This window comes from Corvus cornix, chromosome 2, assembly GCF_000738735.6.
Source record: "Corvus cornix cornix isolate S_Up_H32 chromosome 2, ASM73873v5, whole genome shotgun sequence".
In the NCBI taxonomy this organism is placed as follows: Eukaryota; Metazoa; Chordata; class Aves; order Passeriformes; family Corvidae; genus Corvus; species Corvus cornix.
The window spans coordinates 18,222,957-18,239,396 of record NC_046333.1 but is presented as its reverse complement, the minus strand read 5'-3'; the positions used below and the strand labels follow the sequence as shown (position 1 = coordinate 18,239,396).

Below are 16,440 nucleotides of genomic sequence, written 5' to 3'. Positions count from 1 at the left end.
CCGGCAGCACGTTTGTGGGCTGTAAAACTTCACACCGACACATGCACTTTAGACATCTATTGAGATACAAGCGCTTTGGGAATTTCACGAGATACGAGCATTTTAAGATTCATTAAGAGCTAATTACACCCCAAAACACGCCCTTGCGGCGCATCTCCCACGAAAACAGCATCGCCTCCCACTTCAAACCCCAAGGAGCGACGAGGGTCACGCTACGTACGCGTGCAGAGGACAGCGGCGGGGGTGGGTGGGGCAGGGGAAGCGGGAGGAGGCGCGGACCGCCCGGGGCTCCGCGGCCGCGCACCGGCACCGCCTCCGCCCGCCTCCGCCCGCCCCGCGCCGCGGCCCCGCCTCGCGCCCGCGATCAGCTGCGCGCGCGTCACGTGGGCGCGTGTCGAAGGTCACGGCGCCCACAATGGAGCTGTCGCCGTACGCGCAGGGCCGGCTGGCGGCTGCTGGGAGACCCCCGCCGCTTCCCCCGCCGCCCGTTCGCCGCCCTCCTCCGCGCCGCCTTCCGCAGCCTTCTGGATCACCCGCAGGCCGGGTTGGGTAAGGCGTGGCGCGGAGGGGGGTGCGGGCCGCGCCGCTCCGCGGAGCGCGCAGGCGGGCGCGGGGCTCCATCCGCCTCCGCGAATGTACGCGCCTGTCCGCGCTGGACCGGACGGTGCCCACGCACACACACGGGGCGGCTCCTGCGCGTGGACGGCTCCAGGGTGCCGCTGCGCGGGGTGTCATCGCTAATGCGCGCCTTCTTCACTAGAGCTCCGACCTGTCCCAAGTAGAGGGGCGGGTCGGGAAGGGTCCCCCCACGCGTTCGTGTCCGCGGGGTGGGGTGGGCTAAGGAGGCAGTGTTCCCCCGCCGCTCCACTGCGACCCTCTGGGGGGTTTCGCGCGTGGACACGTCCTACGGCAGCCCCGGAGCGAGGGTGCACGGCCGTGCAATTAATTTTGCGGTGTTAATGACTCCGCCTCCGCGGACGGAGGGAACCGCCGGTGCCGGGCGGTCCCGGTGTCCCTCCCGGCCGGTGGCACCAGTCCCGCTCCTCGCCTTTAAGAGGCTGCTGAGGATCGCGGACGGGGCTCGCAGAGGAAATTGAGGTTTTCCTCCTTTTTTTTTTTTTTTTTTTCCCCGTCCTTTTATTTTTTTTTTTCCTAATGGAAAGGAGATGTAGAGGCGGGGGGGCGCGCAGCGCCGCACAGCCCCGCCTGGTACGGCTTGCCCCAGCCAGTGCTTCAGCCCCTCACCTTGTCCTCCGCCTCCTCACACCTTGCCTGCTTGCTCCGTCCTTTCACTCTGAAACACCAAATGTGTTTCATTTTGAAGTTTTTGTGGGAAAGATAGCGTTCAAAGGGCAAGCAGCAACCTTTGGTACAGTGTTCTGGGGTTTGGCCAATAAGTGTGTCATCAGTAATTCATTTATTTTAGACGATCCAGACCTGAAAGATATTGACCCTACAGTATTAAAACATTGCCATGCTGCGGCTGCAACGTGTATTTTGGAGGCAGGGAAGCAGAAAGCTGACATATCTGCTATAAGGTACTTGTACTTGAAAGCTACACCATTTTTCTAGTGGTTGTTACTTAAAAGTGTACTGCTGAGTTAATGTTAACAGAAAACTAACAAATTCTTTTTCCCCGTAGCACATGCCTAGAAGACTGTAAACTGGATAAAGAAAGAATAGAACAATTTTGCACCGAATATCAGGTTTTTAAACCAATTTTAACATACTAATTTTTCTCCTTTAATAGGAATTTATTGAACCTAGCAAATATTTTTTTTTCTCTCACTCCAGAAAAACAAGGATGCATTGGAAATCATGTTGGGAAGGTAGGTCAATCACTCAGCAGAAACATGGTTTCACTTACAGTTAGTTTGAAACTGTCCTGGAAGACACTTCTTCATACTTTAGGTGTTTAAAATGAGTAATATTGTTCCATTAAAAAATAAAGTGCATTTTTAACAAACTCTAGAAAACAGCTGTTGAAACTTTCCTTCATTTGGAATTCTACTCTAAAAAAACCTTTTTTAGCTTCCCAAGAAGCATTACCAGGATCATGAAAAAGTTCTTTATTGATGGACGGCTTTAGAAAATGACCTTTTCTTTTAGCATAAGGAACTTGTAATTGTTTTGTCTTTCAGCATAGGCAGATCTCCTCTCCATGTAACTGATGTGTCTTGGCGCTTGGAATATCAGATCAAGGTAATTTTAACAAATCAAGGTGTTTCTTTAGTCTGTTTTAATGCTGAGACCTGGCTTTTTTACGTGTTCTTTGTTTTTAATGTAGAACAATCAACTTCATAAAACTTACCAGCCTTCCTATTTGGTGACCTTAAACGTAGAGGTACTGTACTCCCAGCACCCTCAAAGGAAAAAATGCAATTTCATTCTTTTTTAAAATAAAATAGACATTGCTGTTTCTTTGCTTTTTTTTTTCCCCTTCAGAGCAGTGATTCAGGATCACACCCAGATGTTAGTTTTAGTTGTACAATGGAGCAATTACAGGTACTTGTTTCCTTCATCATCCTATACTTAGCCCCAATTGTGGATGTACATGTTTTTAACAGCTTGCCAATCAAAATGAAATCATATATACTATTACTTAAAAAAAAAAAATAAATCCAGTACTGGGAGGGTAAGAGAATTTTCCATAAAAGTTATCCAAGTGTATTTTTACTGTCTATTTCAAATAAAGTTGCAAAGTAACTGAATTTAGTTGCGTGGGTAGTGTTTTACATACGTGCATAAATATTTTGCCTGTTTTCATAACTGTAATCCATATGTATGTGTGGGAGGAAATTCATCATTTTCTGAAACTCTGATTTCCCGTGCTTTAGAGAAATTATTAAAGAAGCTAGTTCAGTGACTTAAATGTGTCATGATTAAAAATAGAGAAGGAACTGAAGGCTCTTCAGTGGTGTTAATGACATGTAAGAAATGTCCTGAAACAAACGTTGATCTTTGTTTAGTGATTTAAATGTGTAACTGAACAATAGAGGTATTGTAATGCTTGGAAGTGACCAAACTGTGGAGGATTGGGAAGAGGGGTTGGTGGGAGAGGAAAAGCAAGATATTAAAACTTAAGGTTTACACCTCATCTTCTTAAATGTGTCTCAAAAGTTGCCCTTTTGTCAGTAATGAGTGTTTCTGTTGCTGACACATAGCAAAATCTGATGTGCTTTGGCTGGAGAATGGTCCTGGTACAAAACTGCACTCAAAATATTTTCAGTGTTTTAGAAATCCATGTAGTACTTCAAAGCCTGAAGCAAATGTCAGCATTAGCCATTGTGGCAATACCAATAAAATCGATGTGTTAATAGCAATGATGTATTTTAGGAGCAAATACATTTTTAAAAGTGTTTTCATTCAGTTCCCACTTTTCTGACTACATTGTAAAATACAGAGCTATTTAATTATTTGCTTGCATTGTTCATCAGTTGCAACACTTCTTCATGCTATGAGGTGCTGGCTTCACTTGCTTCTGTGTATAAAAAAAGTATTCTGTTCTTCTAGCTGACCTTTTAAAAATATGCTTATTCTAAGACTTTATTTCATCTCTTAGGACTTAGTGGGAAAACTAAAAGATGCTGCAAAAAGTCTAGAACGAGCGACTCAGATGTGATTAAAGGAAGGTGTGAGCCTGCTGAAGCACTCTCCTTCCTAAGTCTCCTAAATGACAAATGTCTTTCATCTCTTGATGCAAACTGGGTTTTTTTAAAGCCCTTGCATGTGAATTAAGTGAAACAACTTTTTTACGTCTGCACTGGGTATTACTTGCTCATGTAATTTTTTTTAACAACTTCTGTTAAATATTTGCTGAACTGTTTTGTCATCAAGGTATTCCTTCTGTCTTATTTTGTATGTTTTTACAACTGTCACTGCTTATTTTTCTCCATAATCTAATAAAAGTTTATTTGCTCCTGTTGTGCAATTTCTATTGACGAATTTGCTGTACCTAAAAGTAAGCTGCTAAACGTTAGATCAGCTCAGTGAGGCGAAAGTGCCTTCTTCCCGTGCCGCGGCTACGGCGCGTTTGCTAAATCGCGCGCCGCGCTTTGTCATTTCCAGCCGATCTTGCGTGTCTCCTACGAGTAAAAGTTGGACCCCGGTGCGGGGGACAAGAAAGGATTCGGTTTAATCTTGTGGACCCGGGGCGCCTCACGGGAGGCCGGCAGAGTCCGCGGAACGGAGCGGAGCCGGGTGGCGACTCCGGCTCGACGGCGGGGCTGCTCCCAGCATCTCCCGATCGCCTTGGGCCGCGCGCGGAACCGGTGGTCTCCGCGGGGCCGCTCGCTCCCGCGGGCAGGTGCGGAGGGGCTCCGAGGCGCGGTCCGTCCGTACCTGCCGGCGACAGAGAGCTGCCCCGCGGAGGATGCGCGGCGGCGGCCGGTCGGTCGCCGCGGAGCCGAGCTTTTTCCTCTCCGTTCCTCCGCGCCCGAGCGGCGGGCGGCGTCTTGTCCTCGCCGGAGGCGAGCACCGGGAGGGTTTCCCCGGTTCGCTCCCTCCCGCTCCGGCGGCTGCCCGTCCCGCCCGCGGGGTGCGGGGACCCCGCGACACCCGCTCCCGCCGCCGCTCGGGGCGGAAAAGCGTCCGCGCGGCCCTCGAGGGGACGCGTCGCCTCGACGCCGGCGGCTCCGCGCGGCCCCGGGCGGGCGCGGCGGGGCGAGGGGCGCGCGGCAGCGCGCACGCGGTGGCGGAGGCGCGAGGCCGCGGTGCGGATCCCCGGAGGTCCCTCCGCGGCGGGACGGGGCGTGCGGGGCGGCCGGGGGTGGGAGCGCGCAACAAGTGCGCGGAGGGAGGCGAGGGCTGCGGGGGCAGGGTGACGGGCGGCGTGTGGGGCCGGCGGGCGTGTGGGCTGTGGGGCTGCGGCGCGGCGAGGCAAGGATGGAGAGGGCAGCGCCGGGCAGGGCGGGGAGCGCGGGGCGAGAGCGGGGAGCACAGGCGCTGAAGGGGAGCCGCGACGCGGGCGGAGGGAGCGCGGGGAAGGAGGGCGGTAGACACTGGGGCTGCGGCGGGGCGGGGGGAGGCGGGCGGCAGCCGCGGAGCGGGGCCGAGGGTCGGGGCGGGCGGTGAGGAAAAGGAGGAAAAGGAGGCATCGGCAGCGCGCGGGCGAGCGCGTGCAGGGCCGGGGGGAGGGGAGGGAGAGAGGGAGGGAAAGAAGGGAGGGGGTGGCGGGCGGGGGAGGGGAGGGAGGGGGGAGGCGGAGGGGGAGGAGGCGGCCGGGTTGCGGGATTGGGTCACGGGGAGGCTGCCGGGCCCCGGCGGCAGCGCCGCTAATTCCCAGGCCGCCCTTAAGGAATGAGGCGCCCCACGTGACGCTGGCGGGGCGGGCGAACTCCGAGCCATTTTGGGGACGGTGTCAGTTTCCACTGTGTGCCTTCAGCGTTGCATTCTTCCCTCCTCCGCCCTCCTCCCGCCCGCCTGCCCGCCCGCCCTCCTTCCCTCCCCGGGTCCCCGCCACCAACTATGAAATAACAACAACAATAATACTCGTAATAATAACAATAATAATAAAAGAAGGAACGCGAGCGAGGCCGCGAGGCGGAGCGGGGGGCAGAGGGAGAGACAATGGGCTGGTGGAGAGAGGACCCATCCGGACCAGGGAGACTGTGCGCTCCCAGCGCCTGAGCCGCCCGGGCGGCCAACTCGGAGGGAGCGAGAGAGCGAGGGAGCGAGCGAGAAGGGCCCGCGAAGAGCGGAGGAGACCCGGGCGTTCTGTAACTAAAATGAGCGGAGCGCAGCGGCGGCGGCGGCAATAAGCTTATTGCAATTGACAGCGTCTGCAGTTCATTTCAAGATGGCCGCTTGGCTCACATTCATTTTCTGCTGAACGACTTTTAACTTTCATTGTCTTTTTTGGCCGCTCCGATCATCACCCACCGGCTCCGTTTTCCGGGTACGTATGAAGCGAGGTGTCGCCTTACCAAGGGCGGGGGGCGAAGGGGGCTCGGCGGCGGTTTTCGGCCGGTTTGGGGGCTGCAAAGGGGCGCCTAGGTGTCCCCCGAGCTCTCCGTATGGGAAAAGCGCTGACAGGCTGCTCTAGCCACACACACACATACAGACACGCAGCAGCAGCAGCAGCAGCCTGTGCACTCGCTCGCGTTACGCACCCACATTTGCAAATTTTAGTTCCTTTCTTTCTCCAGACGCCCCCTAAAACCTTTCTGTGCACATGGCCCCCGAGGAGAATATTTATATTTCCCGACCCTGCTGCCAGCCCGGCCCGAGCGCCCTTTGTTTAAAGGCAGATTTTGATTAAACAGGGACGTTCGTGAAATCTGGAGCTGCCTGGGTCAAGTGATTTCAGTCCTCCCCGAAAGAAATGTGTCTGGGGGAGGTTAAAATGTCAGATAACGCACCCATTTTATAGAGACGGAGCCAGCGGGGGGTAGCGATCCTCCTGGGGGGGTTGTTAGGCGCCGGGGCACCCAGCAGAAAATGTTATTAACTTAAGTTGGACAAGTACTTCTGTGAAATTGGATGGGTTGTAAGATGGCGGTTCCCAGTTGTTTCCAATGTCTCCTCTTACATTTCTGCTCTAAATGGTAAACTTTAGGGATTTGTGCCTACTGGGAGAGGCAAGGGGTGGTCAACGCCGAGAAATAACTTTTTTGGGGGGTAAGGACAGCACTTTTAATGCGGTCTTGGGGAGCTGGGGCGTGCGGTTTGCTGGAGCCTTTGGAGCAAAGGTGATGTGTCTGCGGGACGCGGAGGGGGGGTGGCGTGTGTGAATTTCTTTTCTCTGGTTGGTATTTTTTTTCCCCCCTGAGCCCGGGAAGGGTAGATTTACATTAAATACTTTGTCAGATCTTAAAGATGTCACGAGTGGGCTCCTCGTGCTGCTTATGGGCAGTACTTGAAAGCTGCTGGTGTTATGTTTTTATAATTGAATGGCCTTGGCAATATATAAAGCGGGATGTTTCTGTGTGATTGCTGTAAACATTTGCAAATAATCAGGTGAAAATAAGCAGGAAAAAAATCGCATTTCCATAAAAGTGAGGTAGTTACTTTTCAGCCTCTAAAAACTTTGATTCACTCCTCCACTCTCCAGAAAAGTTGAAGAAAACCTGGGCATATGTGCCCATTTGCAAGCTTGGTACTAAAAGAATTTTTTTTTGCGTAGTCTGTAGTGGTGAGAGCAGCTTCTCTTATGGGACTGTCCTTAAGACCAGGGACGTTCAGTACAGACCAGTAAAACTACTTTGAGTGACTCTGTGCAGTCCGTCCTGGAAACTGAAACTTGGGTTGCACTTTGCCAGAGACACGAAGTCTTGACCTACCTGATCGCTATTACAAAATTAACATTTTAGTGTATTTTTTTTAAGTAGACAGATTGTGTCTTATGCCTAGTCCCAGGGAGGTGATTTAAGAGACTGGAGTCCTTTTGCACTCTGTTGCCAATATTCAGGTCTTTTCTCGCTGCAGCGAGTTGGGCAGAGATACTTGAGCTTCGTGTGCCTTCTCTGAAAGAACTACTGTCCTCTCCTTTAAAACGTATGCGGCCATTCTTAAGCGAAAGAGTAATAACAGGCTCGATAGTACAAGTGGCTCTGGCTGATAATGGGTGAAGATGTAGAATGACGGCTGCTTTATTCCTGATGAGAGTTTTCCGAGAGGAGATGGGTGCAAAGTACACAAACCTACCTGAGCGATGCTCCTATTTTTTATGTATGTATTTTCTGTTAGAGACCTGTCAAGCAAGGTTTGATAGCTTATTGCCTTTATGGATTTTTAATAATGTAGGTGATTCTTAGCAGGAGAATGCACTTCTGTTTTTCTTTATTTTGACATAACTTGTTTAAGGCCTTTGTAGAATCGGTTGGCTGGCAGCGTTTACTTCTAGCAAGTATTATCTATGTATATTTTACGTTTAGTTGTTCCATGTGTCAATGTGTAAATATATATTGTCCTGGCTAAGAGGCTGTTTGTATTTCTGTGTTGGCATTCACCGTGTGATCAGCAGGAGCAGAAAAAACATCTGAAAGGGTTTCCCTCGTACCAAGATATTAAACTCAGGCTGCTGTAGTAAAATGTGCTGCGTTCATGTTACATCCCCGCAGGCACAGACACGCGTGTGCCTGTGCGGGTCGCTTTTGGGGAGAAATTTGGTGTCTAGTTCAGCTTGCTGGGGAAAATCACTGATTTTCAAGATAGCACATTTTCAGCGCACTATGAGCTAACTTTGGGCAATAAATAACCCGCATTTAGGGGTTGCTTCGACAAAACAGGTTTCACGGTTGAATTTAATCCCCCTCCATTTAGGAAGGGGCTGTGCCTGCGTGAAATAAACGCGTTAATGTCTTGAAAGGTTTGTCCCAGTCTGTCAGGGTTGGGAAGGAATTCTCGGTCAGCCGGCTTGTGTGACCTCGGTCACTGCTGGGGTTTTTTTTTTGGTTTAGATATTTATGAATTATAAGGTAGTGACTTGAACAAATAAGACACAGAACCGTGAAAGCAGCCTGTCCATGTGTAAGTACCTAAAGGGACTCCAGAGCCGCCGGCTTCAGGGCACTGGGTTCTTCAGAGAGGCGTGCAGAAACGCCGTCTCTGCCTTTTCTGGGAAAAGCAAAACCTCGGTATCAGTTTAAAAGGAAGAAGCGGAGGGTCAGGGACCCTGGAAGCGACATTTAAACCGCAGTACAATGCAGCGGGGGTTTTGCTTTCCCGCACGGTGCTGGGAACAGCTTTGGGGACCTGATCTGTCTTGGTACTTCTGGCACTTCGCTTTTCTGTGTGCTGGCCGGCTGTGGCTTGATGCTGGGGAGTTTTATCTGCTGCTCACTCGAGGGTTCTCCTGCAGCAGCCAGAGAAGTTTCCTGGTCGGGGTCGCTCGTTGGCGCTGTGCACACTTCTGACGAATATTGTACCCCTGTCCTGGGCAGTTTGGCCGACGTTCAAAGCTTTTAGAAAGCTTAGTGTGTTGCCTCTTTTTTTTTTTCTTTTTTTTTTTTTTTTTCGCTGCCTAACACTGAAGTTCGCGAGTGGCTGCAGGAAACCTCGCATCTCGAGCATACGATGCTGAGGTGAGAGGTGGCTCGCTAGCTCTGCCTCGGGAGGAGAGGGGACCAAAAACGGGGGCTGATATGCTGGGAGCACCGACCTGGGGAAATTAATAGCTTGGACTGGAGCAACGCTGTTACATTATATTTTTTAGGATCTGGTTGACAGAAAATAATTTACTCTGCTATTGACGTGTCTGACAGGGCTTTTTCCCCGTGTGTACTTTTCCCTTTATCTCTTATTCCCTCTCATTTTAAACAGTATGTGTGCATCTAGCGTTGGTGCCAGTACATGCGATGGGGTTTTATGGGTTTCAGACTGTGAAAATGACATTTGTTTTTCACTCTTGTCGCTGCATTGTGTTGACAAGGTGTTGATTTAGCTTTAGGAATGATCTGGTCACATGGTCCTTCGCATGTTGTCACTAATGTACCGTTTAAAGTCGGTTTGGGCTTTTTTCCCCCCTCTCGGTGTGGTTTATTGCTGAAAAGGGGGGTTGCTTAAGGATCCGGAGACTTGTTTTCTCCCGTCCAAGCATCTTACTCTGGTGCTGCAAATCTCTTTGCACCTTTTGCAAAACTTTGCACCGCGCTCGCCTCGTCCGCGGGATGGTTTTCAAACAAGCGTCAAAAGGTGGGAGAAGGAAAGAAGGAGAAAGAAAAAGAGCTGGGGGGAGAGAAGGGTAGGAAGGAGAAAAGTGAGGAAAGCAGAGAAGGAGGGAGCGGGGATGCCGGCGCGGTGGAGCGGGAGCTGGGGCTCGGCACCCCATTGGCGGTGCAGGGGGCTCGGTCCCCGGGAGCGCAGCACGGTTCTGCTCGCCGGAGGGAGGGAGGGAGCAGAGGGGGAGAGGAGCTATCTCAGACCAGCTCCTCGCACCGAGTCGACGTGGAGAGAGGCCCCTGAGAGGATCCGAAATGGCCGAGGCTCGGGAGGAGCCTCTGGCACTCGCCTCCGCCAGGCTGAGACCCCAAAGCCCGGGGCCGCCCCCGCCGCCCGGGCTGCCCCGCACCGCGCCCGGGCACCCTCCGGGCTGTGGCAGCCGACCCCGCCCGGGCCGCTCCCGCCCTCCCCCTCCCCTCCCTTCGCAGCCGGGCTCCCAGACCCCCGCGGGCTCCTTGGCTCCTCTACCCCCTCCGCCAGCCCCCGGGCCCCGCGTCCCACCCCCTGGCCCGGCCCGGCCCGGCCCGCCCCCCCGGCCGCCCCCCGCCCGGCTCTCGTGTGTTCCCAGCGGTGGCAGGATGCCAAGTGTAAGTGTAAGTTGCTATAGCAACCCCCTCGGAGAGCGGAGCAGATCCGGATCGGCACCGAGCCGCAGCGGCAGCCGCCCGGACCCCCCCGGCGGGCCGGCCCCGCCACCCCGGTGCCCGGCCCCGCTCCGAGGTGCGTGTGTGTCCCCCCCCCCCCGCCGTCCCTCCCCCCGCCGCCCCTCCCCGCTCTCCGGAAATGCCAGGGCAGCCGCACCGGGAGGCGCTGGTTCCCCTTTGTGCTGCTCGCCGGCAGCCCGGTGCCCGTCGTGTCGCCCCCGGAGCTCCCCGCCGCATCGCCGCCGAGCCGCCAGCGCAGCCCGAGCCGGCTGGTGCCGCCGCGCCTGGGGAACGGCCCGTGCCCGCCGGGGAACGGCGCGGTGGGTGCCGCGGAGCGACCGCCCCTCCGCGGGGCTGCGCCCAGGCCGGCCCGGGGCGGTGCGGTGCGGGGACGCCCCGCCGGCCTCGGGACCGGCCCTCGCCCGCCGCCCGGCCCCGCGCCGCCGCCCCCTTCGTCTTCAGTGCTTGGTCTTCCCCTGCGCTGGGGGATGCGATGCGATGCACGGGGGAAGGGGACGCGCCGGACCGCGGCACCTGGGACGCCGCCGCGCTCGTCCCCGCTGACCGGTCCTCTGTGTGTGTGTGTCTTTCAGAGCCGCTCCTCGCCACGCCAAAATGCACCGAACAACCAGAATCAAAATAACCGAGCTAAACCCCCATCTCATGTGCGTGCTCTGCGGCGGGTACTTCATTGATGCAACAACCATCATAGAGTGCCTCCACTCCTGTAAGTACGACCGGGCGCTCCGCGTTTTTCCCTCGCCGCTTCCCTCCTTTCCCGGCATCCCGGGAACACACACGAAAAAAAATCCTCCCAAGCCCAAAGCCCCCGAGGGGCTCGGGACCGCCGCCCTCCTCCTCCCCGACGGGAGGGGAAGTAGGTGTTCCAGCCGCGGTGCAGATTTTCTGAGGACGGCCCTACGGTCTTTGTTAAAGTAGTAATATATGTACTATAGGCGTCTCCTTTTAATGGTAATTGCAGCTTATTTGGGTAGTTGTTTAGCTTAAGCTGTGTGTTGCTGACAATGGACGATTTGCTCTAGCTTGCATAGTTTAGAAAATCGCACCTTTATCTATGCATATCTGAGTGGCACCTAGGAGCATCACTAAAAGCCTGTGGTGTTTGACTTACAGTCTGTAAGACCTGTATCGTGCGTTACTTGGAGACCAGCAAGTACTGTCCTATTTGTGATGTCCAAGTTCACAAAACTCGACCGCTTTTGAATATAAGGTAGGAGAAAGTTGCGAAGTGCACACTGCATCTCTCGTTTTGCTTTATATGGGGAGACCGGTGTCAATGTTATCTCTTCGTCTGCAATTTAAATCTGAAAGGGCTTGTCAATTTACAAGCTAACTCGTGTGTATGTGCTCTCTTTGGAGTTTCTTCACTGATTGAAACTGAAGATGCCTCTAGATGTGAGACAGAAATTTGTTGTTGGTCTTTTTTAGCATAGCCAGTCACTGATGCCTCTTCCCTCTCCCCCATTCTCACATATACCACCCCGACAGTTCTTGCCTCTACTTTCTGTATCTCCGAGACATGCATCACTCCAACCACAGCTCCTAGTCATGAAAACTGCTGCAACTTTCCAAACTAAGAGGCAAAAGCCTTTAAAGTATCACTTGCCTTTCAGAAACATTTTTCTTGTCAGCACTGCATTTTGCTCTCTAGGGAGGACATGTAGTTTTTAAGGCCTGCCTTCAGTCTGAGAGAGTTCTTTTTCAGTTGTGGTAACACAGATGAGTTTTGATTCAGACTGGTATCTAGAGCAGGGTTAGTTTGATTACAAGGTCCTGTAAGTTAACTTTTTATGACTGGCCTCCCACTTTGTAGAAGATGCCTCGTTGTTGTGAAAGTTTATAAGTGAGGAGCTGCCATTTGGATTAAAATATTGCTTCATCTGCTTAATTTTGTTTTGGGGTTGTTCTTTTTTCAGGTCAGATAAAACTCTCCAAGATATTGTATACAAGCTAGTGCCAGGCCTTTTCAAAAGTAAGTAGTTAAATCAGGTATTTTCTTAAGAGCAGAAAAACAAAACCAGAACCGCTATCCTCTGTCAATACCGTGAGTTACTCTGTAACTACTAAAAGAAAAATATATGCTTTTCCATCTAGATGAAATGAAAAGAAGAAGGGATTTTTATGCTGCTCATCCGTCGGCTGATGGTAAAAGCTTCTCATTCGCAACTTTAATATATGTCGCATTGATCTAGATGTTTTACTGTTTCCTTTTTAACTTACAAGTGATGTATTACTGTCACAGAATTTTAAGAAGTTAAGTCAGCATAATAAAAGTTTATTGTTTTAACAGTCAGGTAGCTTTCATTCATTATCTTACTGTGAAGATCTTTTTTTCTTGTTACTGAGAATAGCCGTTCTTCCTGATTTGAATTTCAAAATGTAAATTATTGTGGAAATTTCTGTGCAGCTGCCAATGGCTCTAATGAAGACAGAGGAGAAGTGGCTGATGAAGACAAAAGAATTATAACAGACGACGAGATAATAAGCTTATCCATTGAATTCTTTGACCAGAATAGGCAAGTTCCAGAATGGCAAAATTTTATGTTTACCTGTTTGGCAGCACCTGTATTTTTTTTGTTGTTGTAATTGTGTAATTTCTTCTCACAGACTGGAGCGAAAAGGAAATAAGGACAAAGAAAAATCAAAGGAAGAGGTAAATAACTTTCTTTTACTCCAGAGGAAACATATCACACACACACACACAACTTTGGGGCAGGTCTGTAGCTGAGAAAAATATGTAGGTATGTGTATCTAGAGCAAAGGAAGCACACCTGCTGTTATGGCACTAGATACAGATGAGGTAAAACATCTTCATACAGCTGTATATGCAGGCAACTTCTTAAAATTAAAAATACCTGTAGTATTATTTTTAAAGCAGAATCTGATTTTTTGTCAAAGTTAGAGAAGACTATTTAACAATTTTTTAAAAATTATTGATTAGAAAATAATATTTATTGCATACATAACCTAAAAAGATATTAAATATAATACAAATATTTACATATAAATTTAGTTACAATTTTAAATTACTTTCTCTAGAACTGTAATTTGCCGCTTATTTCTGATGTGCCCTCTAAGACAGCAGGCATTGTTGTAAAGTAGTTCATAATTTAGTAAGGTGCACTTTTTTCAACATGAAACGTTAGAATACAACACTGGTGGGAGTAATTGCTCGTTCTCAGTAGACTGATTTTCTTTACTGTGCCATTAGGTGAATGACAAAAGATACTTGCGCTGCCCAGCAGCAATGACAGTGATGCATCTAAGAAAGTTCCTGCGGAGTAAGATGGATATACCTAACACTTTCCAGGTACCCGTGGGGAAAAAATGTGTTTGGTTTTTTTGGGTTTTTTTTTGGTAGGACTCATTTTCTCATTACAGCTAGTCCCAGCAAGTGGTAACAGCCAAGTATTTCTGGTGTGTGCCATACGTTATTTGGTTTTTGTTTAAAATATCTGTCTGTAGAGTTTGGTGACATTGTAATTTTTTTAGTGCTGTAAATACCAAAGTATTAAGAAATTGCTCCTTGATGTATTTGTGATATCTGTGACAGTGGGGCTACTTTTACCTCAGAGTAGTCATGTGCTAGGGGTAAATGCCTGGATGCTCTTTAATGCAAGGGTTCGTATCTTGAACAGATCGATGTGATGTATGAAGAGGAGCCTTTGAAGGACTACTACACCCTAATGGATATTGCCTACATCTATACCTGGAGGCGGGTGAGTATTTCCAGTGTGCCTCCCAGGAGGGTGCAGGTCATGGCCTGGGCAGGGCACTTACCAGGGTCTTCCTTTTGCTTTGCAGAATGGGCCTCTGCCCTTGAAATACCGAGTCCGACCTACTTGCAAGAGGATGAAGATCAGTCACCAGAGGGAAGGCTTGAATAACAGTGGGGAGCTGGAAAGTGACTCTGGGAGCGACAAGGCGAGCAGCCCAGCAGGAGGCATCCCCTCCACCTCCTCCTGTTTGCCCAGCCCCAGCACGCCAGTCCAGTCTCCTCACCCCCAGTTCCCCCACATCTCCAGCACCATGAATGGCACCAGCAGCAGCCCCAACAGTAACCACCAGTCCTCCTTTACCAACAGAGCTCGGAAAACATCAATAAACGGCTCCTCAGCCACTTCATCTGGTTGATGCGCCAACCAGGCTACCACCCTCACCCCTCCTTTATATAGATTTCTCCATGCCATTACAGCTTTATAGATGCTAATCCATGTGACTATCATCCAAATTGCTTTCTTTTGTAGTAACACTGAACTTGGCTATAAAAGGCGGACTAGGTGACATTCAGGATGGACGTTAATGGAAACGCAAGATTGAAATGTAAATTGTTTTCAGAGGACTGGGAAGCAAACAAAAGTTACACCTTCACCTGTTCTAAATGATGTGGAGTTGTTTCTGTCCCCATCATCTGGAGCCAGGAGACTCCAGAAGTCAATACAAATCCTGGGAAGTAGTTTGTTAATCCAGACTAACTCCTCCGTTGCGTTCTCTTCGATTGTTATTGTTCTTATACTGTTTTGTGAACCTGTAGAAAGCAAGTGCTTTTTCATCTTGAAATCCAACAAAATTGAAAGAATATGCATAGAAAAATGCATATATGTAGCCATGTCACTGTGAATAACAATTTTTGCGTATTAGCCATTTTGATTCTTATGTTGCATCTTTTACTTCTCTGTTGCTGCGCAGAACCGATCAAAAGAAAAGTAAACTTCAGTTTTACAATCTGTATGCCTAAAAGCGGGTATTACCGTTTTATTTACTGACTTGTTTAAATGATTCGCTTTTGTAAGAATCAGATGGCATTATGCTTATTGTACAATGCCATATTGGTATATGACATAACAGGAAACAGTATTGTATGATATATTTATAAATACTATAAAGAAAATATTGTGTTTCATGCACTCATGATATGGTTGTTAAATTTCTAAACTGGTTCGACCCTTGCAGATGCCGCCTGTTTGAGCTTTGCTCATACTGCAAGAAACACGTTGTGTGTGAGAGCTACAGTATTGGGAAAGCACAGTCAAGTCTCTGATAACCTGGAGGCAATTGGCAATCTTAAAAGGATTTTACTCGCTTTGTCTTTTTTTTTTCCAAATGGAATATTTTTACTTTACCAAATGTTGAAGCGATACAGTGAAAAAAAAAAAAAAAATCAAGGGACATGGAAGTTTTAGACCTGTTTGATTACCTTTTTATTATTTGGTGTGGTGGGACTGTGTTTTTAAAAGCACATGGAATCATTATAGAAGCCATAAACTATTTGATATAAATTTTAAGGAACCAGCAAGGGCTGGATGAAGGCATTTTATCTAAATTTGTTTTAATATGTATGTATATGGTACAGTACTAACTTCATTAAAATTTAACTGGTACTTTAATATTTCCAATAAATTGTGGAGAATGCCTTCTCTTTAATGGCCTGCAAGTAGGTGCATTTTATTAGAGGCTTCTAAGGGTGGGGTTTTTTCAATAGGAGGAACCTTTTCCACCATAAAGTATGAACAGTCCAGAACACTTTTCAGTTTGTGCTTTGCTTTGGTCGAACTTTGTGTGTGTTCATCACCCATCAGTTATACATTTGTGAGGGTGTTTATTCTATATGGATATTGTTTCATGTTTGTACGGAAAAATTGTAGTTAAACATTTCATTGTCTCCAGTCTGCAAAAGAAGCACAATTCTTATTGCTTTGTCTTGCTTATAGTCATTAAATCATTACTTTTGCATATAAATTGCTGTTACTTGTCCTGCTTGTTTTTATAGACCAGGTGATTGCAAATCCTCCACAAGATTATTGCTTATTGATGTATATGTCTTGTTAAACAAGAGTTGATATTTTTTCCTGTAGTAAACATGTACAGTTCAATTTCAACAGTAAAAACTTCAGTTTTATATACACGAATAACTTTCATTTATAGCTGATCAAAGAAATAAACAAATAAAAGGGATAATCCATTGAAAAGTAGCAAATTACCTCTGTTGATAATGTGGTGTTAAAGGACAAACATCTTGTTCTTATGGGAAGTATTTCTGGGTGTACCAAAGATTTTAGTGAACAGAACACTATAGCATTCTAAAATAACAAAGAAAAAAAAACCCTAGAAATTG

At 49.0% G+C, this 16,440-nt stretch overlaps 2 protein-coding genes across 2 annotated transcripts; both read left to right on the top strand.

Moving 5' to 3' along the window:
- Positions 1–400: 400 nt before the first annotated feature.
- On the top strand, positions 401–3,935 carry COMMD3 (COMM domain containing 3). Its single transcript, XM_039549323.1, is given in 9 exon segments — positions 401–442; positions 444–549; positions 1,427–1,538; positions 1,643–1,706; positions 1,795–1,829; positions 2,142–2,202; positions 2,288–2,344; positions 2,446–2,505; positions 3,563–3,935. Coding segments are annotated over 9 exon segments (582 nt in total). The 5' UTR covers positions 401–415; the 3' UTR covers positions 3,623–3,935.
- Positions 3,936–5,438: 1,503 nt separating this feature from the next.
- BMI1 (BMI1 proto-oncogene, polycomb ring finger) lies at positions 5,439–16,297 on the top strand. The gene is made up of 10 exons (XM_039549322.1): positions 5,439–5,896; positions 10,898–11,031; positions 11,439–11,535; positions 12,242–12,297; positions 12,420–12,470; positions 12,733–12,841; positions 12,933–12,978; positions 13,537–13,635; positions 13,964–14,044; positions 14,130–16,297. The coding sequence occupies exons 2-10, from the start codon at positions 10,920–10,922 to the stop codon at positions 14,457–14,459; spliced, it is 981 nt and encodes a 326-aa protein (XP_039405256.1). The 5' UTR covers positions 5,439–5,896; positions 10,898–10,919; the 3' UTR covers positions 14,460–16,297.
- Positions 16,298–16,440: the final 143 nt, after the last annotated feature.